This window comes from Lepisosteus oculatus, chromosome 22 (genome assembly GCF_040954835.1).
Source record: "Lepisosteus oculatus isolate fLepOcu1 chromosome 22, fLepOcu1.hap2, whole genome shotgun sequence".
Taxonomy (NCBI): domain Eukaryota; kingdom Metazoa; phylum Chordata; class Actinopteri; order Semionotiformes; family Lepisosteidae; genus Lepisosteus; species Lepisosteus oculatus.
Genome location: NC_090717.1, coordinates 1505040 through 1530916, shown reverse-complemented (window position 1 = coordinate 1530916; position 25877 = coordinate 1505040). Strand labels below are relative to the sequence as shown.

At 46.8% G+C, this 25877-nt stretch overlaps 1 protein-coding gene across 1 annotated transcript in view; it reads left to right on the top strand.

Moving 5' to 3' along the window:
- The window catches only part of LOC102691165 (transmembrane protein 132C), a 193101-nt gene extending 167818 nt beyond the window's left edge, over positions 1-25283 (top strand). Inside the window, exons 6-9 of the mRNA XM_069182131.1 lie at positions 14565-14770; positions 18715-18988; positions 20391-20582; positions 21799-25283. Coding sequence (XP_069038232.1) covers positions 14565-14770; positions 18715-18988; positions 20391-20582; positions 21799-22971 — 1845 coding nt within the window. The 3' untranslated portion in view covers positions 22972-25283. The remainder of the gene's footprint in view (positions 1-14564; positions 14771-18714; positions 18989-20390; positions 20583-21798) is intronic.
- Positions 25284-25877: the final 594 nt, after the last annotated feature.

Here is a 25877-nt window from a genome sequence, read left to right as displayed (position 1 = left end):
GATTTTACAAGTTTTATTTGCATGACCGATGAATAATTCATGTTGCCAAAGCAATAACAATTAGTAGAACATCTACAAACATTTATCATCATCATCATCATCATCATCATTATTATTATTATTATTATTATTATTATTATTATTATTATTACTCAAGAGGCTTTCTCTTCCACCTCTGGATCTGTATTTCTAGGAGGACCATGTGAGCTGCAGAGTCCCACGCCATAAACCCATGTCTCTGCAGGAGATTACACAAAGCTTTTCTAGTAAAATCCAGAAGGTTATGCCTTTTTATTGCCAATACTTTATGATTAATGAATTTTTAGTGCTGATACTAAATTCACTTGCCCATTTCATCTTTCTTATTTCACGAGGATCATTAGTTGATTATACTTAGACAATATTTAGTGAGATACAGTATAATGCATAGCTGCTGGGCTTCAGCAGAGCACTGTTATTAATTGTTCCCCATGCTGGAGAGTCCTCCCCGATTCTGTTTATCGCCTGTCCTGGATTCTCTCAGGAATTCACCCAGTGATCAGGTGTTGTTGAGTCCTGGTAATGTGCTGCATTTGCTTTTCTTGAAAGCAAATTAATCTATAGGAAGTTCTTGGGTCTTATTCTCTGGCTTCTCCATAGATAAGATAAGATCACTTTATTAACCATGTACAATTTCTTGCCTTGGGAATTCGTCTTTTTTCACAGACCCCAGCTTGCTCTCCATGAGACACACAGACAGGGAGAGAAGCTGGGGGTCAGAGCGCAGGGTCAGCCATTTATACTGCGCCCTTGGAGCAGCTGGGGTTAAGGGCCTTGCTCAGGAGCCCGACGGAGTAGGATTCCTCTGCCGGCCACAGGATACGAGCCAGCACCCTTCCAGCCACAGGCGCAGAGCCTTAGCCACAGTACCATCTCTCCACCCCAAACTTGGTCCCCCCAACGCAGTTTCTGTGGGCTTTACTCTTATGCGGAAAAGAAGGGACATTGGGGCAAAGGACGTTGGACATGGGGATTTTGCCATTTCTTTTTTCTCCACATGGGGTTCCCTGGAGTTTGCTCCCTTTCCAATTCTTTACCAATGTCACGTTATTTCTCCTTGTTTGCAATGGGCCTCATTCTGTGAGAACCTTCACTCCTCAGTCCCCAGCTCACCTGACACAATCATTTCCAAGAGCTGGGGACGGCTGGTTCCTGGATTCCTGGTTAATTGATGCCCTGTGGTTTAAACCGCAGGAGTTTGTGACCTCCTCCCACACCCAGCTCTGAAGCAGAAAAAGAAATATACCCTTTTTTGTCCTTGGCATGAGAAAAATCATCTAAAGACCCTAACGACTTTTACACCTACAAATGGGCTTGTCATGCAGATTGTCTGTGCCCTGATGTTCTAACCCTCATAAATGTTATAGGTGCTAATCAATAACTAATTACTCAGTAATTACTTTGTAATTCATTCACGTGCTCAGAGGTGTGTGGTTCCTCCTTATCCCTCATCCCTCGGCTGTGGTCACTGCATTGTAATGGCCGGGCTTTTTAGAAAGCTCTACACGTTGCTAGCAGAGCAGGTCACTCTGGGCCTTTTCCTGTGTTTGCACCTGTATCGTATAGATACCTTTAAGATCATAATTGCCTGCAGACGACATGGGCCCTGACTTCCCTGTCACCTCCTCTCGGAATGACTCTCTTCCCTTTCCTTCCTCGTCTGCCTCATCCGCAGAGATCCATTAGCCCCCTCCGCGGTCACATGGCCTTGTCATTAGCGTTCAGGATGGGGTCCCGCTGTTCATAGCGGCCAGAGCCTTTGTCCGTCACCCCTGGGCTTTGAAAACCACTGCATGGTTCACTCCTGCTGGCTCTCGATTGGCTGTCTGAAGGGTTTCGTTTTGTTTTCGAGGTGTCGACAAGAAATCAGAGACATTTTGAGGGATTCTCAGGTTTGGGTTGTGTGGTCCCTTGAAGTGTTAATTGTCCTGTTGCACTGCTATCAGTAACGAACGCATTGTTTAGCTTGAATTTAAGCCATAAACCAGGCTTCTACTTTATAAATGTCCGGAGATATTGCCAAATGTTTGAGGGGACATCGTTTCAGACAGAAATTGCCTCTACAGATCTTTGGTGCAAAAAGGTTAAGCGGCTACAGTATGTGGTTCTAGATTATGTTAAATCAACTGAGTATTTTTTTTATCTTTTTGATTTAAACAGCCTGCTGATGACATGTGAATCGCCTGGAGTACACCAGCAGCTTTGTTAGCAAGCTAAAAAGCTAGATGGTTTTTAGGCATGGGTCCTTTTGAAAAAGTGCTCCTACAGTATGTACAGAGAGGGTATCTGATGTGTGGGACATGACTCTGTCGGAATACCGCTGGCTTTGCTTGGACAACCACAGGTTTCTGACCGGTTATCCATGTTTTCCAGGACAAGTCTAGTGTTTGTTCTGCTTTAACACAGGAGAATCAAAGCTCTGGTGTTTATATCCTAGAGCTGTCACAGGGTTGTCTTACACAGAATCTCTACCACAATAAATGGAGTTTTAATCAAAGGTCTGGGAGAGGGTCAAGCCCCCATCTCACTCACCCTCCAACTGCTTAGGTATAAAAATCGTGCTGTTTGCTGACCCAGTGGCATGTTTTGTTGCTGGACGACATTTTGGAGGAACTGATTTTACAGGCTTTGCTGGGGAATGAGACAGCCTCTTGTGTGTAAGTGTCAACCCTGTCCCCAGTGAGCCAACTGTGCCACACGGGGAATCCTGGTCACAGTCGATGACACCAAATGAGAAGACCACAGGATTCCAGACTGGGGTTCGCTTGTGTTAGTAAGCCCCTGGCACTACTCAGTGCAGGTCTGAGTGTTTCGGGGGGTCCACATTTCCCGAGCAGAAGAAAAAAAGCCTTAGTCCTGTCTCCGCTTTTGGACAGAATTATGAAGCAGCGGGTTTATCACCCTGCTGCTCCTGCTCTCGGCCCGTATGAGTCCGATCCCTGAACTGCGATATCAGGAGGCACTTCTCCGAGGCTCGGCCCTGTGCAGCTGGCACCGAGCCGTGACTTAACGGGCATCAGTGCAGCAGCAGGGGAACAAAATAAAAAAGGCCATAAAAGCGCGCATTAGAGAACATTTTTGTTCTAGTTCATAAATGTGAGGTGACAGGCTATATGATTAGCTCTGTGGATTTATAAAGAAACATTATTACTCTAACAAAATAAGAAAATAATAAGGTGGAGTGGAGGAAGCCAGGAGGAGGTGTGTAATAGAATCTGCCGTTGACACAAATGTGAATTAGCGGAGGAGATTGCAGTAATGCAGGTTATGAAAGCCACCAGCTGCAGGTCTTAAACAGATCAGGGGGTTGCTGTCTTTGGATGGCCCCAGAGAGCTCTGCCTCGGAAAGAGCCTGAATCGCTCCATCTCCAGCCTTTCCGGAATCCTGGCATCTTGCTCCTGGCACGGAGATTTCGGACAGGGATCCAGATATCAGTCCTGTAGGAAGAGGATCAAAACTCCCTTTTTGATCACAATCCCATTCTCTTTGTCCTTCCCTGTTGGTAGCGCTGTTTGGAGCCCTGCTGCTCGACCGGTTTGTTCTGCTTAACTTTTGGAAATTGTCAGAGGGGACTCATTTTAATTATAATTAAGCACAGCTCTATAGCATTGGAAGATTTTCTCTTCAGCGCCGCACATGGCGATGATAGATTGTTTAATCATAATTAGTGGACACAGGGGCTGTAGTGTATCAGCACCTGGAATTTTTAAACCTGAGTTTTATGATAATGACTACCTGCGGTGTCTTTGGTTTTGCTGACATGGAAAGTTTTCATCCCTTTTAATAACCAAGAGGAGCCATAAAAAAGTGAAGCGCTTGTAAACAATTTATTTTTGCAGTTAGTTTTGCATTTCTTTACTAAAATCTTTGTAGTTAAAATCAAAGCATGCAAATTATAGTGATGCACATTATGCACATTTTTGTTCGTGTGGTGGGTTCTATACTTTAACACTGATAGTCGTTTTGGTGAAGACGTCCGTGTGTTCTCTCTCACTGGGATGCTGTCCTCAACAGTATTGGTCATTCGTGCAAATGATTGCTGTGCCTGTCACACACTAGACAGTTAATGAGTCTGTGGCTTCAGAGTCTTGCTCGTCCCAGAACCATTAGGAAGTCTGGAGGGGTCATGTTTGATGAGGAGCTGGTATCTACCGCAGAGACCCCACAGCAGATACGGGGCTCTCCTTCTTGAGTACCTGGAAATGTCTCGGCAAAAAAACAGGCAGGGGTGACCTTTCTCTCCTGTCCTCTCTTCCCTTGTATGTTTTGTTGTCCCTCACTCGCAGTTTTGTTCCACAACAGCGCTAACCGACTCCTCTTGCAGGCTGTGTCCCTGGCAGTCAGAGAAATAACAGCCTTGTTCTCCGGAGTTCTGTTTTAAATAAATGTACCCCCTTCTGTGTTTCCTTCAGACGGGTGACACTTTGTCTTCTCCTGGTAGCTATTCTCTCATCCCGTCCTGTCCCCCCCCCCCCCCCCAATTTTCTGTCTGCCAATTTTTCCAGGTAATTTGACACTTGGACTGTGAAATGATTGGTCTTTTTCAGCTCTTGGCAGCATTTTGCATTGTCAGCTGAATAACGTGTGATTTATCATGGAGAGGAGACTAGGCCCTGCCATAGCTGGGGCTGTCCGCACTGTATCACGGAGAGAAGGATTTAATTCAGCCTTCAAGCTGCTAATCTTAGGGAATCCGAGTTTCTTCCGAATTGCAGCTTGGGAAAAAAAGATAGGTTACATTCTTCAACCTAATCGGTTAACTTATCTTTGTTATTTTGCAAACTCTTTACTGTGTTAATTCTGCAAATAATATTTCAGCTTTCTAAATGATTATTATCATAACAAATCAGCTTTATGTTGCTTTTCAATTCTCCTGTGCTCCACTGACATTTTAACTGCGCGCCTTAAAAATGAAGAAATACCGCTATAGGGAAATATCCCATTCAGATTTTGATCTGTCCAGCTGGGTGCTGATCAAGCTCCTCCCACTTGACCCCTCCCTCCTTTGTGCACCAATCATTGGTGCATTATCCCAAGGCCCCGCCTCCGAGGAGAGCAAGGATGAGGTTTGGCAACAACTGGTCTGAATCAGACTGGGGGATGCAGACAGGCACATCAGTTCCCAGCTGAACCTGTAGGTCAAATGCAGTGACAGGCCAGACCTTAGCTGTCGTCCTGTCTGCAGGTCATGGTGGCAGCATGTCGAGCAGGAGAAACACACCCATCATTAGTTCACTTTGTGCGTTTCTGTGGAAGAGTTTGCCCCGGATGCTGAGGGGAGAGTGGGAAGGCAGGGAGTGAAAATGGGTCCAAAGAGACAGAAATCCGGGCCACAGTTTGGAAGAGTTTGTCAATCGGGGACATCTTGGTTTCCCAAGTTAATGATTCAACATGATGATGCAAACAGAAGACAGCAGTTCTTTTGCTTCAAAGGGCTTCACTCCTGTCATTAAGATAAGATCAGATCACTTTATTAGTCATATACAATTTCTTGCATTAGGAATTTGTCTTTTCCCATACCCCAGCTTGCTCTCCATGAGACACACAGACAGGGAGAGAAGCTGGGGGTCAGAGCGCAGGGTCTGCCATTTATACAGCACCCGTGGAGCAGTTGGGGTGAAGGGCCTTGCTCAGGGGCCCAACGGAGTAGGATTCCTCCAACCTCCCAGCCACAGGCACAGCTCCTTAGCCACAGTGCCATCTCTCCGCCCCCATTAGAGTTCACTTCATTCGCTTTCGTGGAAGCGTTTGCCCAGGATGCTGATGTCATCAGGCACAGCACCTGTCTCCAGGTGAGGAGTGTGGCGTGCTGTTTGTGAACCGAGTTACAGAGCTGTGTTGGGTGTTCGGAAAGCCTGGAATATAAGGGATTTCTCCAGGCTAGCATCTGCTGAAAAGCTTTTTCTTTTCTTTTGTTTTTTTTTGGTGCTTCCTTATTTTTACCAAATTCTGCCATTTATATCTGATCATTATTTAAGCTATTTTAAGCCACGATACATAGTTCCAGATGATGGTCTATCTCATTCTGTCGGCTCTTGAATTAATAGCGGTAGTTTGACTGATAGTTGGGTTTCACACCTATTGCTTGCAGTCACTCTGTGTTTTCTTCCAAGACATACTGTACAGAGAGCGCAAAATCTTATTTTTTGTGTGTCTCCAAATCCATTACTCAGCTGTTTTGCCTTGGCACAGAGGGCGTTTTGAAGAAGGGTGTTCTGTTGGATGCAAACACAACTTTACTCATATAAATAGCAGCTGAGACTGGAAAGCGACACGGGTGGGCAGATGAACAGATGTTGCCTTCATTTGCATTACTTGCCATTTAAAAAAGAAAAAGAATAGTGCATTGTGTTAGAAATTACCTACAACAATGACAGCGACTTGTATCATTGGCGACTGTCACCTCAGACGATTCAATTAATCTGCTGCGTAATTGATCAGATTCATGTTTTGTCAGACTTTCATTTGCTCCTGGAGTTGATTAAGTCAGGCCAGAAGGAGACAAGAACACACACCGAAGACAGGGGAAGGGCTGAGCTCTCGCTGCCTTGCAGAACACAGGCAGCTGCTTCACCCCATGAACAGGAGCTCGGCGGGGTCTGTGACTGGCGGCGCATAAACGCTAGGCGTCCTCCAGGTCCTAGAGCTGTCTTGATGTCCGCCGGCGGCCCGGCTCCTGTCTTGAATTCCCAGCTGGGGCCGAGCGCTGGAGCGGGCGTCTGGTCGATAGGGTGATGATCCCGAGTCACGTTCGAGCGCTGTTTCCCTTGACCTTCCGCCCCCCCCCCAGCCGGCAAGCTGCAATTTCTCCTAACGACAAACCCCCCCTTTCCCTCTTTACCCTTCGTGGACGACAGCTGCCTTCGACTCACCGGCCAGAGGAGCAGCTGTCGTCCCAGGAGGCCCTGCAGAAGTGCCACCTGCAAGTGCTCCTGCTCGAGAGAGGGGCCGCTCAGGCTCTCCTGCAGCAGGGCGGACTAACAACGCCGTCACTTCCCACGAGATCCCTTCCCATCAGCCCTCAAAACTGACCAAAAACCCTGAATAGACCTAATTAAGCAAAGAAGGGAGTAAATAAAACATTCCCATCACACTGAAGAAAGGAAAAGCTAACAGGAAGGAACCGAAGAGGAAGGAGGCCCTTTTTTGTGTTGTGGAGGTTGAAGACTCATTGACGGTGCTGTTATCAGATTGCAGTCAGCGTGCTCATAATTCCAAAAATGAGAAACACTGTAATTAAATTCTGAATGCGGGATTCAATTTTATTCGATTTGGATGTTCAGCGCTTTTTAAAAAGGATTGCTTAATCTCATATCAGCCTCCAAATTACTCATAATAGCTCTTCAGAATGATTCATCAAGCTTTTTTATTTGGAAGCACTTGTCAGGGACTCGCTACAAAGAGCTAGATGTGGGGGGGGGAGGGGTTGGGCTTCAGCGTTTTTTTTTTTAATTCCTTCTTCAAAAGGAAAAAAAAAGGCCAAAAACTCATCGTGAACCTGAAGATATTCCAGGGTTGTTTATTTTCTTCCCTGCAATTCCCTCAGTGCTCTCTCGAAACCACACCATCTGGGATCCAAACATCTGTTCTCTCCAGCTGAGGAGTGAAGGCCGATAGATCTCAGCGCTCGTCCCGGACAAGCTGGCAGAGGGCGTCTCCAGTGACGCGCCCGGGTGAAATGGCGGCCCAGTCTCACACGCAGGGTGACCAAAGTGTGCTGCTCCGATCGTAGCTGCCCTGTCGTGCTGTAGTTAGGACCCTACTGTCACGATCTCTACTCCTCCTCTTAAGGGCGTTCCAGCCCTTCCTTGTTCTACCTCATTCCCCACACCTGTTCCTTATTCCAGCCCCTCTTTCGTTCCACCTTAAAAGCCAGACGTAGTCGTTACTCGAGGTTCCTCATTGAATCCTGTTTCGTGAGAGCCCGGGTCCTGCTGCGTCTGGTTCTGTTATGATTTTAACCTTCTGTTCCTGATCCCCCCCGCCGGTTCCGACCCGGTTGCCGTGTTTTAACCCCCGGATGGATCGCCTGGCTATGGACTCTCGCTTCTGTCCTGGATTACCTGTTTGGACTTTTACATGGATCGTTTGCCCCGGAATCACTACCCCTGGACACCTGCACCCCTTGGACACGCCCCCTGTCTCCATACCCTCTCCTGCATGGCTTTTTCCCCAGTGTTTCCTCACCAATCCGGATCGTGTCGTCTGCATAGAGCCCGGAAAGAACTGTTCGTGACACCTACAAGAACAACACCCCAGTTCAACCTGCAGTGACAGAAGGCAAAACCATCTGTGACTGGTTTGAAGAGCCACCGTCTTGCACCCTCAGTGGAGCTGGGCCTGTGACTGGCCGTGGTCTGCCGGCCCATGTACTTCACAGAGCTCTCAGGTGCAGAGCCCACACCAGCACTGAAGTCAGCTCGCTGCAGTGCTGGTGTCCCAGTGCCAGGTATTCCCATTCTCTTGACAACATACTGGTCCGGGACAGTCCTACACCCTGAGTCCTGATACTGGGCTCTGGTGATGCCCTGCAACATTAATCCAAGTAGACATTCAGATCAATACTTTTTATAGAATTATACGTGACCTACTGTGTATAATATAAGATATACGATATTATTACTATTAATTATATATGAACCTAATAAATTATATATGTAATAGAAGATTTATATTATGTAAAATTCCTAAATGGTGGCTCTGCAGCTGTAATGAGCTAAACATTACCTTTGTAAATTCAAAGGGATGTGAGATCAAGGCCTTCATTCTGACAGTAGTAAATCTACAACCCAGCTGTATTAATGATGACTTATTTCTGTGCCGTTTTCTGTTGGTTTAAAATGTGCAATACCGGGATGAAATGCGTTGAAATATGCAGCTTTTTCACTCTTCCTCCTTATCTAATTGGCTGAGACAAGGTCAAATGTCTGTATAATTAATGAATGAAATGCTGGCTGGGAAAAGTGACTTTTCAGTCATAGCTGAGCCCTCCAGTTACATACAGACTTCAATTTTTTTCATTACTTGCGCCTCATGTTCTCTTGTATTAGAAAGGAACTGCAGGCAGCCAGACTGATAAGTCTGATTTTAAATACTTTTTTTTTCTGTAATAAAGATATTAGAAAGCCAATGATCCGGCATGTTGGGGAAGAATAAGAAAAGATCTTTTCCTAGCGATAAAGATTTTTCAAGGCCAGTAAATTGAACAGCGTCGCGAGCTTCCTCATGTGAATTCTGAGTAAACCAACTGTGGGAACATGACCTTGCCCGCTGGCACAGGCTGTGCTTTACTAGCGTTGTCTAAAAGTGAATCTGACCATGTTTCAGCAGAGCTCTAAACAGCAGGCAAGTAAGTCCTGCTCCTTCTCCGACCCGACTGTGCTAATGCACGGCTTTCATGCTGCAGGCTTACATACTGGTCCACTTTGCAATTTGCTGTGATTTTCTTCGTGACTTTTCCTGAGTCATTAGAGAACGCGGTACATCTGCAGTGTGCAGTAGTTGTTAGGGCTCTGAATCATGTGTTAGATCTCCCATTGCAGGCACTGCTGCTGTGTCCTTGGGCAAGCTGCTACAGTCCAGCCAGCTGTATAAATGGGTACTAGATTTCCAGAATTATTGTGGCAGGAGGGGGTGGGGGGTGGGGTAGCCTGCAATTAACTATGGACACATCTCTGTGGGGTGGGCCTCTTGTACATTCCCTGTGTTTAGAGTCTTAGAAGAGGCACTGGCTTCAGCAAGTCTGTAAGCTTGTGAAGTCTTTTTTTAAGGATTGCAGTTCTTGACTGCTGTGGGGAAAGATACAGTCTGATCCGTGAGATTAATAAACAGCCCGTCACCCCAGTTAGTAGAGCACACTGAACTCTGCGGTCAAGACACAGCCTTAAGCCACTCTGCTGTATCCCATTGCGGCTAAAATGTGCGTACTGCCTCGCAGAAACTGGCCCTCAGTTCCTGGGCAGATGCACGATGCGATATTGAGTGAAGTGCTTTCTTGCCATTTACAAATGACTGATATCAAGTAAATTGATTGGCAAGGCATTTATTGAATGAGGAGGAAAGAAAGGCTTATGCTCTTGCCTGTAACATTTCTGTAAACACGTTCCTATTGATTGCTACAAGGAGTCTAAGTGCTGCAGGGATGAGACGGTGAAAGGAAAGCTTGATTTTTATTTTTAATTTCAAAGGGGCTACCGTTCATACAACCTCAGCCAGCCCTCACCGTTCAGCCCAATCTCCGCAACAGACACATTTCTCATTTCATCTGCCCGGTGCCTGTAATCTCACAGAGAGGAGAGCAGCAGGTGAAGGGCGCTCTTGTACAGTGTTATTTGTGGGTGTTCCCTTTACAAGAGCCCCTGACCTAGATCACCAGTCCACACAGGACAGCAAAACCTCAGCTAAAGAAACAGGGAGACAGAACAAAACTGCTGCACGCACACGGGAGAACTATCTCAAATCTTTATGTTCTCCTTTAACCTCTGGGAGAATTCATGCACGCGCAATTCTCTGCAAGCGCAACATGCCACCAGCATCCACTTGGACGTGCGGAAGACACCATCCCGCCAACCGGAAACCATTAAGGAGCCGTTAACGTCTTAAAGAATTTCGTGTCACATTAATCTAGCCCATTAGGAGGACAGCGGGCGGGTGCATACGTTGCTAAATCAAATCAAGCCGAAACCCCTGGGTAGACACGTTTTGACATTAACACCACTCCAGCCGGAGAAAATTAATAGAAGACATGAAGGAGACTGATGAACCGTCGTGACGGGCCTTCTTGTGCGTGAAACGCTGATCGCTGTTGACACTTTGTCAGGGATGTGTGCGGAACCGTATTTTGACACCAAGGAAAGAAAGTTGCAGCTTTCTGTAGCTACACAGTTTCCACAGTCCACAGCCTCCATCCACTCTTCAGCCACTGCTCTGATCTCGTGGTGGTGGTGGGGGGGCTTCAGACTGTTAACCTCATAATACGAGAGGCCCATCTTTACACAAAGGGAGGTGGGAGTATGGAACGGGTTATCCAGCCGTGCTGCGGGCGTCCTGGCTTCTTTGAAAGAGAGGAATCCAGACTAGATGTTTCGAACGGTCTCCTCTCATTTGTATAATAAAAGCAAAGATCTGTTGATTGACTCCACCACCACCAGTGTGCAGCCCCACCTGGATGATGCGCCAGTCCGCTCCCCACACACGAGCTCTCAGTGGGGAGGAGAGCAGAGTGATGAAGCCAGTTCAGAGATGGGGGTTATTAGGAGGTCATGATGGGTAAAGGCCAATGGAAAATTTGGCCAGGATGGCAGAGTAACACACCTACTCTTTCAAGAAACACCCTGGGATTTTTAATGACCACAGAGAGTTAGGACTTTGGTTTTAATTCTTCTGTGATGGACGGCGCCTGTTTACAGTCTAGTGTCCCCGTCACTATACTGAGGCATTAGGACCCACACAGACCACAGGGTGAGCGCCCCCTACTGGCTCCACTAACACCTCTTCCAGCAGCAACCTTAGCTTTCCCAGGAGTCTCCCCTCCAGGTACTGAGCTTCAGCGGGCTGCCAGTTGTGAGTTGCAGGGTGAAAGAGCTGCTGGCTACACCACGTCACAGAGCAGGCCTCATATCCTCTGTATAAGCCCTCTCACAGTATCACACTTGTACTGCCAATGACAATCCTGCACCGATCCAATATTGCAATAATCCTGTCACAGCCCAGACTCAGATCCAGCCTGATTCACAAGTCCCGTGTTAGTCCGGGTCCTGGTTAGCAGATGCTGACAGAACACAGACTCAGACAGCCAGGGGGCGCCACTGTGTGAGCATGCTGCTCAGGGTGTACATGCAGAGGGACTCCAATGACAGCCAAGTCTTTGCCACCAGTCGTTTTCCAGTGTTATTTTTAAACTGGTCAGGAGAACCTGGCCTCCCGAATCGGGGTCCCTGCCCAAGTGGCGGAGCTGCAATTTCACTGAAACAGCCACAATATGTCCTGTTAAAAAAAAAGTGAATTTGTTTTGCTCTCATCCGAAACCTCCTCACATCGTGCAGGATGGTAATTAGAAGTGACGTGTAACTGTCACAGCTGAACAGAAGCGCTCGAAGTGGGCTTTCAGGGAGATCCGTGCCTTTTCCTGTGCCATCCCATCTGATGAAGTAGCCAGGTGCTTTATTAAATCTCCCTCTTCTTCCCCCTCAGCCTTAACTGAGTCCCCCCTCCTCTGAAAACCCTGGCACGGCCTGAGTGTGAGCAAGCTGTGCAAGGATTAAAAAACCTTCTCTTCAAACATTTCAGCGATTTTGATTAAAAACCCCGCGGCAGTTTACGTTTCTGTTTAATAAACATTTAGGAATAAATTGGTTGTATAAATAAATTGTTTCTGATGCGATGGTAGAGGCCGCCGTGTCACCGTCTGAACTAAGAAGAATGTCAGAAATGTGTTTTATTGCCAGGGGGCTGCTTGCCCTGTTCCGTTTCCTGCCCTCTCCCGATCGGCGTCTGCTTTGCTTGTATTGACATGAGGAAGCGTTGCCAGATTGCCAGTGCAGCCGCTGCCACCTGGCTCCCTGATACTGGTGTGCTTCGGAAAAGGTCAGCCTGCTTAACTCGGCTCTGCTCCGCGGTGCTCAAGATGGGCGTGTGAGCACCTTGGCCTAATTAGCTGAATTGTTGCGTTAAAACAGGAATGAGGACGAAATCCCGTTGCATAGACAAACAAAACTTAAACTCGGAGACAGGAAGCGGGCTCTTGGTGACCCGTGGGAAATTGTCTAAAAAAGGATGGGAGCACTTTAAAGATTTTCCAATCGCTCGTTGAGGCCTCTTGTTTGTTTTTACTGACACATCAATGCACCGATGCATGTCTGTGGATCATTTTTTAAATTTTAAAATAGTTACATTACCTTAACAATGCACAGGTTAGAATATGTGACCTGACCGATATTATTTCTGAAAACCGCTCCTCTGAAACTATCGGCGGGCGCGATACAGGGTGGACTCGGATCATCAGACCTTTGCGCCTAATATTTGCAGTACATCACAGAGACAGCTGCACAGTTTCAGGCCAGGCGGACTGAGACTAAGCCGTCATTATCCCGTTTGCACAGATGGTCGTTTTCTGTGTCACAGGATGCTTCAGCCTCTCGGTTGGCAGGGTGGGTGTTTACCCGGGGGGGCGCCGCAGCGCAGAGCTGAGCAGGGGGCCGAGACCGCGAGCAAATCTCCGAGCCACGGCGCGGAGGAATGCGCTTGCGTTCCTGCCGAAAAAACCCAGGGTACGCGGGACCACCCAACACGAGTCACCTTCAAAAATACAAAATAGCCTCGTCAAAAACAGGAAATGTTTTCCTCCCCTAAAGAGGCTTTTTAGTCACCTAAAGGAGCTTCTATGGCCTAAATCTTGTGTTTCTTTTTAACATGGAATTTAATCTGCTCGTTCCTTTGCAGATGGCGTGTGTTGACACAGCTCCCCACACAATGTTGTAACATGCTTGCTCATATTGGAATGGTGTCATTTAGGACACAGTGTGTCCCCCCCCTCCTACACAGAAACTCCCAGCAGTAGAACAGTGCTTACAGGGCAACTGCAGTCCCAATCGCTCAGACCTCTCGGTAAATCCTGGGAATCAAAAACATTAATCGCAAAACTTGACAAATTCCGAACTAAGCGCAAAATCATAAGCTTTGTGAAAGTCCTGTAAGCCGCCATATTGTCGCAAACCCCTGATTTTGCCTGGGGTGAGAGTGAGAGTTCCCACGAACTGTGATGTGAAGCGGCCCTTCCTGCTCACTAGTCCCTGTACTATCGTATTGAGGTTTAGAGTAAGCCCAGGTCGTGCAGCAGACATTTCACCGCAGACATGTTCTAACATGATCTGCAGGCAAAGTTAACAAGTAAGTAGTATTTATCAGCAAAACCATCCTGGAGACAAGAGCAATATTTCAATTGGATTAAAAGCGACGTGTTCACCAGCCTGCTTGTTTACAGTGTCACTGGGCCGCTTCACCTCACTGGAAAGCTGGTTGCCTTGTTCTGAATCGCAGAACATGGCGCTGCGCAGACCTGGAACTTTTGTCTATTTTGTGTCGTAAATTGGAGGTTTTACAGGTTACTGTGTTTCATTGTGGTTTGAATTGCAGTTGTCACTGCCGATTCTTCTGACCCCAAATATAGAAATAGCACTGCTGTTCCCATTTAGATAGGTACCATCTAAACAAATGGATGGATGGTATTCAGACAGGTCCGTGTGTCTCATCCCCTCCACTGTGACTTTACCCTCCTGCAGTCTGGGAGACACCTCTGTGCCCCCATGCGTCCCATAAAAGACTCGGGAACTCTTTCCTCCCCTCTGCAATCTCGCTCTCAAACAATGTAAAATAACTCTCTTGTCTCCCTTGTGCCGTATTCTTTGCTGGTGATCTTTGTCTATCTGTTTTGTGCTGTTGTGTTGCACTCGTAAACGACATCTCCTCCAGAGCTCTGACTCGAGAAATGAACCCGTCTTGACGTGCAGCGTGTGGTGCTCCGCAGGTCTCGGAGGCGTGCGACTTCGTCCTGGTGAACGGCAGGGAGATGAGGGGCCAACAGGGCGTGCGGGTCAACTTCACCTACCTGTACCTGGGCACGCAGCTGGAGCTGACGGTCTGGGTGCCCCGCCTGCCCCTGCAGATCGAGGTGTCCGACGCCGAGCTCAGTCAGGTCAAGGGCTGGAGAGTCCCCATCGTCGCCAACAAACGGTACGACGAGCCCCGCAGGGCAGCGGTGTTCCAGAACACGTCTCCCTCTGTCTGCCTGGCACAGTCTTTAAGTGACGATTCACAGCAAATGTTGGAATCATTTTGAAGTGATATTTCAAAATTTATCCACATAAATGAGAGTGTAATTTACCAGTGATAAAGTTCTGAACCTTTTAATATATATAATAGATCTATACAATAAATAACACTTAGAGTATTTTCTTTCTTCAAAGGCACATGCCAGGCTTTTTACAGTCTAAATACCTCTTATCCACAACATTTGACTCTGACAGTTCCACCTTCTGCAGCAGTTGTTCCGGTTCCTTTTTCTGGGATTAGTCTCTCTGTGCCGCGCTTCCCCGCGGCTGGAGGGATGAGATGTCATTACTGCAGCCGCGGGTGTTGGTTCTGCCTGCGCGTGTTTGGTTCCTTCAGTTTTGTTCAGGTTTGCTTTTGGCCTGTTGGGATCAAAACAGCACAAGATTGCTTTTGTGGACGTGTGGAAAGAAGGCGTCTGTGGTCCCAAGACATTTTAGGACACAGTCTCAAGACGTGGGAGAGCAGGTTTAGAGGGAAAGAGCCCTGGTGGTCGCAGTACTGCTTGTGTTCAGACTGCAGTGTTCAGACCGCTTGTGTTCAGACTGCAGTGTTCAGACTGCTTGTGTTCAGACTGCTTGTGTTCAGACAGCAGTGTTCAGACCGCTTGTGTTCAGACTGCAGTGTTCAGACCGCTTGTGTTCAGACTGCAGTGTTCAGACTGCAGTGTTCAGACCGCTTGTGTTCAGACTGCTTGTGTTCAGACTGCAGTGTTCAGACCGCTTGTGTTCAGACTGCAGTGTTCAGACTGCTTGTGTTCAGACTGCAGTGTTCAGACTGCTTGTGTTCAGACTGCAGTGTCAGACTGCTTGTGTTCAGACTGCTTGTGTTCAGACCGCTTGTGTTCAGACCGCTTGTGTTCAGACCGCTTGTGTTCAGATTGCAGTGTTCATCCTGCTTGTGTTCATCCTGCTTGTGTTCATACTGCTTGTGTTCATCCTGCTTGTGTTCAGACTGCTTGTGTTGCTTGTGTTCAGACTGCATTATTCATACTGCTTGTGTTCAGACTGCTTGTGTTCATACTGCATGTGTTCAGACTGCTTGTGTTCAGACTGCAGTGTTCACACTGCTTGTGTTAAGACTGCAGTGCTCAGATTGCAGTGTTCAGAACGCTTGTCGTTCAGACCGCTTGTGGTTCAGACAGCAGTGTTCAGATTACTTGTGTTCAGACCGCTTGTGTTCAGACCGCTTGTGTTCAGACTGCTTGTGTTCAGACTGCAGTGCTCAGACGGCTTGTGTTCAGACAGCAGTGTTCAGGCTGCTTGTGTTCAGCTGCTGAGATTGTAGGGAGAGGAAATAGCCCTGAGCTGAGAGCTTGTGCTCTGTACTGAAGAGACCTTACAAGCTCCTGGAAACTCTGTCTTCATTAGTGTAATGACACCCTCATTATGCTTGCTGGCCAAAAATACATTACAGAAAAAAATGAATGGTTGGAGACATAAAGCATTTTTTCTGTATATTATTGAGAGATTTATAAGACCACTGGTGACAGCAGCATTAGTACCTTATACCCTGATCTGGTCAGGTCTCAAGAGCCCAGCAGGGCTGGGCCTGGTCAGTACTGGGGTGGGAAACCTCACAGGAAAGCCAGATTCCTGCTATAAGTTTAAATTGCTCGTCGACCAGTTGGTGGCGCTCTTCCCTCTGGACAAGAGCTTCCAAACCAGCACCCCATTATGGTGAGTGGGACACTGTTCTGTAGGGGGTGCCATTCTTTTGGATAAGCCATTACAATGAGGTACAAATGACTTGGTCACTAAAGAGCCCAGGACTCTTTCAGTGTAGGTAGGGACAGTAGGTCCCTTTTCAGGCCATCCAGGCCCATGGGGACTGGGGGGCAAGGGCCACCATTTTTCTTGGCCGTCCGACACTGGAGGTGGAGGTGATGTGGTCAGCATCACACTCCGGCTGGGCTATTACCCCCGGAAGGATTAACCCTGGGACTCATTTGGAGAGCAGGCTGAGTGGACCTGGGAGCCGTCTGGAAGGAATTAGCTTGTCCCTACCTGGGATTGAACCCAGGACCTTCCGGTCAGGAGCTACCATGGCTCTTTCAGTGTAGGAGTGTTAAACCCAGTTTCTAGGATAAATTCCTCTCTGGTTTCCTAAGGTAATATTTGCCCCTTTTAATTGCACTGTTGAAGAAATTTCCCAGTCCTCCCCCTGACCTGCTGTGCAGTGTGACCAGAATGGCTGCTACTGTATGTGTCACTCAGCAGGAGGCTGTGTCTCAGTGATGCACAAGCTCGTCAGGAATTGTCCAGAATTTCTGGTGACTTTGACTTCTCACAGACATCGCTTTTGACTCACATGCTTCAAGATGATCTTCCCCATTCTCCTTAAAACTCAGACGCCATTTTCCATAAAGATTTAGTCTATGTGAGTGACTCTGAGGGAATGAGCAGGAGATAAACTAACCATTTATACTAAAAGGTCTCTGCAGCACTGTACGTTCTGCATTGTTCTGCTTCCTGCTGGTCCCCTGTGCACATCATCATGGTGTGTAAGCAACATCCATCAATTATCGTGATGAATTCATTCTTAAATTGAAACATGCCTACTTTCAAACATGCAGATACATCACACTGATAGAAAAACTGAGTGAAAGGCAAGGTAGCATGAGGAAAGATAGTCAAGAGAATGCACACTACTGTAATACCACAGTTTTCTTAAAGGTTAATATTGTATTAAGTATAAAGGCAAATCTTAGCCATGCATGAGTGCAGACAAAGTGCAACCAAAACGCATGGGCAGAAAAAATCTCTGAGGTCTGTGTTACGCAGACGTATTGCTTCAAGCAGCAACCAAAGAATACATCCATTCTTTCCATTATCGTTCGATTTCCTAACGTACAAGATAATAAGAGAAGGAAAAACAATAATAATAAAGTTGGGGAAAACATCAAAGTGCAAGCAGTTTGACAAAGGCTTCTCTTCAAGAGACGTTAACGTCCCAGATGTGTCTAAATATTAATGAACCAAAACAGTTTCTCAGTTTCTCCGGTGACGGGCGGAGAATTTATTTATTCGATTCTCCTTTCGCCCCACAGATGATCCTCACACCCCAGGATCTTCGCTCCACTCACTGCAGGGAGGGCAAAATATTGTACACAAAATTGAAAAATATTTGGAGTGTTTTCCAGTTTGGTGTTCGAAATATTGTTTTTCTGTTAGCCAGTATGCATGCTGTCAAATCAATGAGGCACGAGTCAGTGGCACACTCGTCTTCTACAAAATCAACCGTATGGACTGTGATTTTCCTTTTGTTTTATGTTTATTTTAGAAACAGTTGGAATAAATGTCATCTGTAGACAAACTGCTAGAATTCCAGTCATTGCAGTGCTTCATTTTCACAATGTGCCTTTCCTGCAAACTGTGAAAGTGTTGTTTACCGTGAGATAAACAATCATTCTCTTAGACTGTTGCAGAATGTGGTGTAATACCCTGTGACATGATTCTGGCGAAGACAATTTGTTGTATTTGTCTGACAATAAAAAAACAAGATTGTATACCGTATATCAAGGAGTCGTGTTTCAGGCCCAGACCGTGGTCACTGTACTGACATGTGACTTAGACAGGTTTGAAACTCAGATGAAGGACAGAGTGGGTCCCCTCCTATATCTGAAGTACCTGGAAGATAGCTTGGGATGCAAAGAGCCGCACAACTGCATGGAATTATTATTTCAGTAGTTTGTTCTGATCCAAATAAGTGCGATATATAGAGATGAGATCATGAGGAATGAGCCAGGGAGCTGCTCCAGGAGAAGTCTTAGAGAGTAGAGATTTCTATGAAAACATGCACAAGGGCCGTAGCCTCTGAACTCTGCTGCCGACCCCTGTTTCCTGCAGGCCTACACGAGAGAGTGACGACGAGGAGGATGATGAGAAGAAGGGCAAGGGCTGCACCCTGCAGTACCAGCACGCCATGGTCCGGGTCCTGACCCATTTCGTGGCCGAGCCGGCCGACCCGGGGGGAGAGCTGGTCTACATGCTGGGCTCCGACTGGCAGGCCGACATCACGGAGCTGGTGGAGGACTTCTTTAAGGTGGAGGATCCGCGCATTGCCAGGCTGCAGGATGGCAGGGTACTGATAGGGAAGGACCTGGGCATCACCACCATCCAGGTAACACTTAGCGATCAGGGTGCTTGATCAAGCAATTGATCGGTTAAGCAAGTAATGTTCCGATGAGAACAACGCTGGTCCTGGAGTGCTGAAGGATAGTCGGATTTCTGTTCCCAACGTGCTCTAAATTACGTAATAGAGCATTGATCATAGTTATATTGCTCCAGGACTTTATTAATTGACTATTTAAACCTGCTGAAAAATTCACCACAAGTAGAGGATTGTGGGGAGTCACAGGATGTTTTGCTTCCTGGTTTCACACAGTCACCTGACGTCCAAAGGTAGCCTCTGGATTTTTTAAAGAACTAAGCAACGAAAAAAACACAAAGATGAAAAAGAGAGAAGCAATGTTTTTGGTAGTTCCTCCAAACGAAGTAAGAACACACACGTGTGGGAATGAAGATGAAATCCGCTGCTCTTTATTCCACGGTGAAACCGACTGATAGTCTTGATAGCCTGGTAACAAACATTTTGACATCTGCCTTTTCGCACTGACAGGCTTCTTAGACGCGTCCCGTGTCGAGCCGGGAGAGATAAGCTCACGGTGAAAAGGAAAAAGATGATGGCAGGATGTTCAGAGTCTCTGGATGATTTTGATTCGAGCCTTTGTTTTAGCTGTGGAGGAAAAGGAAATCTTAAAACGCATTTATTAAGTATTCGAACGTGTTCCGTGAATTGGGGACAGCGACTGATTATGCTCACTTTTCTGTAATGAGAAACAGATAAGGAATGCTTTCTGTTTGTTGAAGCGCATTTGTCAGAGAGTTATCTGTTTGTGTCTCTCGGTGACATGAAGATATATTGTTTCTGTTATCAGTCTTCTCTGTAGTGCATCTTTTTTTAAACCAGCGCCTCTAGGTTGAATGTAGCGCTCGGTAATTTTAAACAATGGTAGAAATTAGTTTGCAATACCATCTTCAGGTACCTCTCAGCTTTAACCTTTTAGATTTTTTTTTTCTCTTGGAAATTCCAGCTAATGCCCTGATTGTCCTAAAATTCTAGTTCTGTTTCTTTTGCAAGATGGAAATTGCGGGCATTCCCCATTCACAGTTTGTGTGAGAGCGGGGAGTGACTTCAAACTCTTGCAGTCCAATTAAACTCTTTTTCTTGAAATCTCAAGCTTTCCTGACCCGGGTGGTGGTCAGAGACTTATTCCAGTCAGTATTTCTGCTGTCTTTCACCTGCGTTTAGCCACCTTGAACATTTTGACATCTGGGTGAGGAGTGACTGGGGTGACCCTCCGTTGTCTTCTGGTCTTTTCTGTTCTGTGTTCACAACATGTATGGTCACTTGCTTTGTTAAGCACCTTGGGGCAACCTTGTTGTGAAAGGCGCTATATAAAAATACATTGAATTGAATTGAATTGATGGCGGCGGTGTCCCCTGTCTGGCTGTCCTCCTAGGTGCTGTCCCCACTGTCTGACTCCATCCTGGCGGAGAAGACAGTGACGGTGCTGGACGACAAGGTGACCATCACAGATCTGGGGGTACAGCTGGTGGCTGGGCTGACCCTTGCCCTGCAGCCCAGTCCTGGCAGCAGCTGGGCCATCATGGCCATCGCCACTGGCCAGGAGCTCCTGCACTCCTCCAAGCAGGTGATGCACTCACCGGCGCACCATTTTCCAGACACGAGCTTCCCACCAGCTTCCAGAAAAGAGCTATAGAAGTATAATTAATTTTCTTCTTTGTTTCTAGGCAGTGCAGCGTCTCAGGGATTTTCAACTCTTGCATTTCACTCGCTACTGTTTTTGAACTTGTTAGCATCTGCCCTAACGAGGCTAGTTAACTTTTGAATGCTTGAATTAAAACACCTTTTTTTCTTAATCCACATAAGAGCAAATTACATTAAAAACATTCCATAGATGTGTGTAGGCTCAGTCTAGCTGTAGGAAATTATTTCAAATAAGAGTTTAATTGCAAATGTTGGGCCTAAATCGTGAAACCTTCTGTTATGGTCTCAACTCTCAGGAAAGGTGGAACTGTGAAGAGAGATTTCCAAGTCAGCTGGTGGGCATGAACAGCTGTTTCTCTTTTACTTGAGATTCAACAGGGTGACATAGCTAACATTGAAAAAAATACATTTAAATGAAAAACTAAATTAAAAAATTTAGTCTGTTTCTTCAAAAAACTGCATCGTTGTAAAGTGACTAATTAATATTCATTCCCATGATTCATAGCAACAGCATGCTCTTAAAATGCACCTTAAACCTGAAAGGTTTTTCTTGTAAGATATATATACATACTTTTTTTTTTGCATTTAATTATCGAGCAAGAGATAAATTGCTATTCTATATTTTCCTTCATAGGTTTAATTACTTTTCTTCAAGGCATTAGCTATAACCTAACAGAATTTCTTTTTCAGTTCAATTATAAATAAGTGTTGTGCTGTTTTCTTTTTTATCTTGGGAAATTAAGATTGCATATAAACACAACACACTGAAAAATAACAGTTGCTTTGTGTTGTCTTGTGTTTTAATCTGTGAAACAAATAGACCATAAACACATTTTAAGTCTTCTTAAAAAACAGAAGACGCTGTTCGATGCTTTAGAATTTTACCTGGGAACACTCTCTCATGCAGCGTAATTAAGCTAGCAATATCCAGGAAAAATGATTCTTTTATTTATGAGCAAGAGAGTTGGATAACGTGGAATGTTTTGAAGTGGGGCCATGCTTGAGCTCCTCGCTGCAGGCATTCTAATGACGCAGGGAACACAAGGGTCTCATAAAGTTTAATGTTGCATTTTAGCTTGACAGAAAGGCAGGTCGAGCAAGTTGTTCTTATTAGCTGACACGGCTCTTCTGATCTGCAGGATGCCATCATTAGTGCCTGGATCCAGTTCAGCGATGGCTCGGTGACACCTCTGAATATTTACGACCCCAAAGACTTCTCTCTGAGTGCCACGTCCGCGGACGAGGCCGTCGTGTCCACCGCTCAGGACCCCCTGACGAAGTGGCCGGTCGTGGTGGCCGAAGGGGAGGGCCAGGGGTCTCTGGTCCGGGTGGAGATGGTCATCTCGGAGGCGTGTCAGAAGTCCAAGAGGAAGAGCGTGCTGGCCGTGGGCAACGGGAACGTGAAGGTCAAGTTCGGGCAGAACGACGTGGAGCAGGGGGCGGGGGCCCCGGGTGGGGGCGAGGGGGGCGGCGATCCCGAGAGCGGCACCGGCGACCGGCGGCAGAAAGGCTCCGAGCAGGACAAGGCCGGGCCGGATGGCTGGAAGCACAACAGCGCCTCCTCCGACCGGGAGGAAGGGGCCATGAGGAAAGTCAGCACCACCACCAAGACGACCATCACCAACCTGGTGGCCGGGAGTAAGCCGGTGGACGACGAGGGGCCGGTCAAGAACATCGACTTGACCGGCTTCCCCGCCCAGGTGGACCTGCCCAGCGGAGGCGACTCGGAGGGCGACCTGTCCCAGACGGCCCGGGGCCTCTCCGACCTGGAGATCGGGATGTACGCCCTGCTGGGCGTCTTCTGCCTGGCCATCCTGGTCTTTCTCATCAACTGCGTGACCTTCGCCCTGAAGTACCGGCACAAGCAGGTGCCGGCGCTGGAGCAGGGCAGCCTGAACCACGCCCACGACTGGGTGTGGCTGGGGAACGACGCCGAGCTGCTGGAGCACCACGGCGACCCCTCCCCGCAGCAGGACGAGTGCACCACCATCATCGACCGGGGGGAGGAGAGCAAGTACCTGCTCAACGGGGGCTGCCAGAAGAACATCCAGGGCCAGGTCCACCGGGCGGCCGAGCCGGGGCCCTGCAACGGCAAGGAGCTCAAGAGCGAGCCCCCGAACTCGCCCACCTCCAAGCGGAAGAGGGTGAAATTCACCTCCTTCGCCACCGTCCTGCCAGACGACGGCGGCCCGTACACCAACTCCATCCTGATAGGCAACGAGGACGACATCAAGTGGGTCTGCCAGGACATGGACCTCGGGCACTCGACAGAAATCAGAACGTACATGGAGAGGCTACAAGACAATCTGTGAGCGCGACAGGGACGCGGACATAACTCACCGACATGCCTTCGGTCACGAGGAAGGAGAGCGAGAGAAGGGGTGGGTGGGAGTTAGTGGGGGGGGGGGAGGGGGGGCGTGTGCCGACAGATCCCGAGCCAGCGGAGAGGTAATTGCGAGAAAAAGCGAAAGAACACACACAGGCAGAGGATTACAAAACAGACACGAACTCTGAACGGAGAGGGCACAAGGCTTGTAAAGACTGCAGGAGTACAGCTCAATCAGAACGGAAGCTCTTTTTTTGTTTTGGCTAATGATTTTTCTTTCTTCTGAAATACTGACTAGAAAGACATACACACACTGTACCGGACAACGAGGCGTAGTCACCGAAGACTTGTTCTAATAAACGGTGACCAGGGGTGGTGAGGTTGTCAAATATATATATATGTGAAGAACAGTGCTTTTAATAATGACTGAAAGACAAAGTGTTTCCAATAAAACATCTTTAAGATTTGGCACTTACAATACCCCTGTGAATCTCCTTTCTACGTGATAGACGGAGATTGGCTGCTGTTCTCTCAAAGCTGGTCTCTTTAGAGACCCGGCACTCCTAATTGTTTTTCAAAGGCCAAGATAAAGAATTATAGTGTGTTGTGTTTTTTTTGCTACATTATGAGATGTTGCCATGTTTTATCGCATTCCTGATTGTCCATTCTATGCAGTTTTGTGTGCTGTGCGTCTGTCTTTTCTCGATATATGCACCGATCCTTTGTCCAGTTATGGTTCAGGATGAGTTTTGTTTCATAGTAAATGCTGGTAGCAGGATGCCCTCCTGAAAAAAACAAGATTTCCAGATCCCTTAGTTTTCACTTCTCTGACAGCGTTTCTAGTTTACTGAAATATGGGACCAAACAGCAATTTAAAGGCATGTACAGCAAGCTGAAGTTCAGGATGAGGTTTCGTGCATTTTCTCGTACAGCACTGAACATGTTCCATCAACACAAAGATAAAGAGGTGCTGTTGGGTTATCGAGCCAGTCTTCAGATTACAATCTTAGCTACAGCAGCAGAGCTCAAGTTAGGTTGCAATGCACAACCTTGTAAGACCTATGAGAACTGTCTCAGCGTGCTCTCCAACCTGTGAAACGTGCAGCAGACTTTACTGTAGATGTGCTAACAGCATGTTTCAGGCTAGTCGAGGCGAAGATCCCCAGTGAAAAATTGTCGAGCACATGCTTCAGTTGGTGACATGGATCTTACAAGCTGCTGGGAAGTTTCTGGTGTGCAAGACCTTGAGCAGACACAGGTGAAGGCTACTTCGAAGAGCAGTGAGGGGTCACAGATTTAGGAATTATTAAAAAAATGTTCGGAGCTGCAGCACATTAAGGAAATGGGAAGAAAATCATAGAGTACATGAATGACCAGCATTTGTCTGATTCATTTGAATTTATAAACATGGATTTTCTTTAGTAGTGATGTATACGTTTTAATTTGCCGTCTTATTTTATTTAAAAAAAGCTCTACCTTTGAATTTTGTTTGCTTAGTTGTTGTTTTTTTTTCTCTTTTGCACTCATTTCTGTGGTACTTTACAAAAGAAAACAGCCCCTGCCCACCTAAAATCTCAGGTGAATACTTTATTGGAATATACATAGTATGCATTGTAGATTGTAAGAATGTAATATTTATTTCGAAGTATTATACACAACGATGTTGTAAAATAAAATTTGCTTCAAAATGCTTGTTAATGAACAAATCCCCAATTAATTTGATTATTTTTTCAGTTTTATTTTTTTACAGGAAGTACTTCATGTATAATTCTTGATAATGGAAAGTGCATTTTTAGCATTTAAAGTAGCCATAATAGGCCTGTCATGCTTGTTTTCATTTAAAGATGTACCTTTCAACAGGAATGCACAGTAAGAGATCCCTGTGAATAGTTGCTGTGAACTGTGTACAAGTAACTCTCTCTGTATCAACATGAAATGCGATTTGGGCCATTTTGAGCTGCAAATCTTTATTTACAGTACTTAGTCTTTAAGCCAAAGCTATATATGTCTGTATTTTGTAAAAAAAAAAGAGATTAGCCTGACTGTCCTTAATAAGTCTTCCTGCTTTCACAGTGCAGTTCTCTGCTCTTTCTGTTTAAAGAGTATTATTACAGTATTCCTGAGACCCTGCAAAATGCACTTGTCATATGAATACACTGCCTATAAAGGAAAAAAATATAATTATTGGAATCATTATTATTACCAAAAAAATGAGATGAGAAAAATCGTATATTTCCAGTACTACCCCTTAATTTTGCAAGTCGTATTCTTTTATTTAATAAATACCTTTGCAATGTTCTGTTGCCACAGCCTGCCAGTTTTGTTTGCAGGGGGACAGACCGGGGTCTGTGTGCGCCTGTGCTTGTGAATGCATGCGTGAACTGGGCCTGACCAGCACGGGGGCCAGTCGCTGCAGGGGGCACCCGGGGAGGATGAGGTTGTCCATCTGTCAGAGGAGATCTGGGCTGGCTGCGGGTGTCCCATCCTTCACACAGTGTGCAGCGGTACACCGGTTCCACAGGAGGTCACATGGAGGCCACAGTCCATGAAGATGAGGCTGGGGGTAGCGTGGGGATGCTGAGCTGTCAGAAGTAGCCTGATCCCATTTAGCTGTGCAGCCAGAAGGAGAATGTTCACTGAGCGCAAAGGTAACATACTGAGAAGAGGCAGGCTGGGGGTAAGCCAGCAGCCATATCACCCTGCAACTCGCAGCTGGCAGCCCACTGAAGCTCAGCAGTGTGGGCCTGGTCAGTACCTGGAGGGGAGACTCCTGGGAAAGCTAAGGCTGCTGCTGGAAGAGGTGTTAGTGGGGCCAGCAGGGAGGGCTCACCCTGCAGTCTGTGTGGGTCCTAAAGCCCCAGTATAGTGACGGGGACACCGTACTGTAGTACT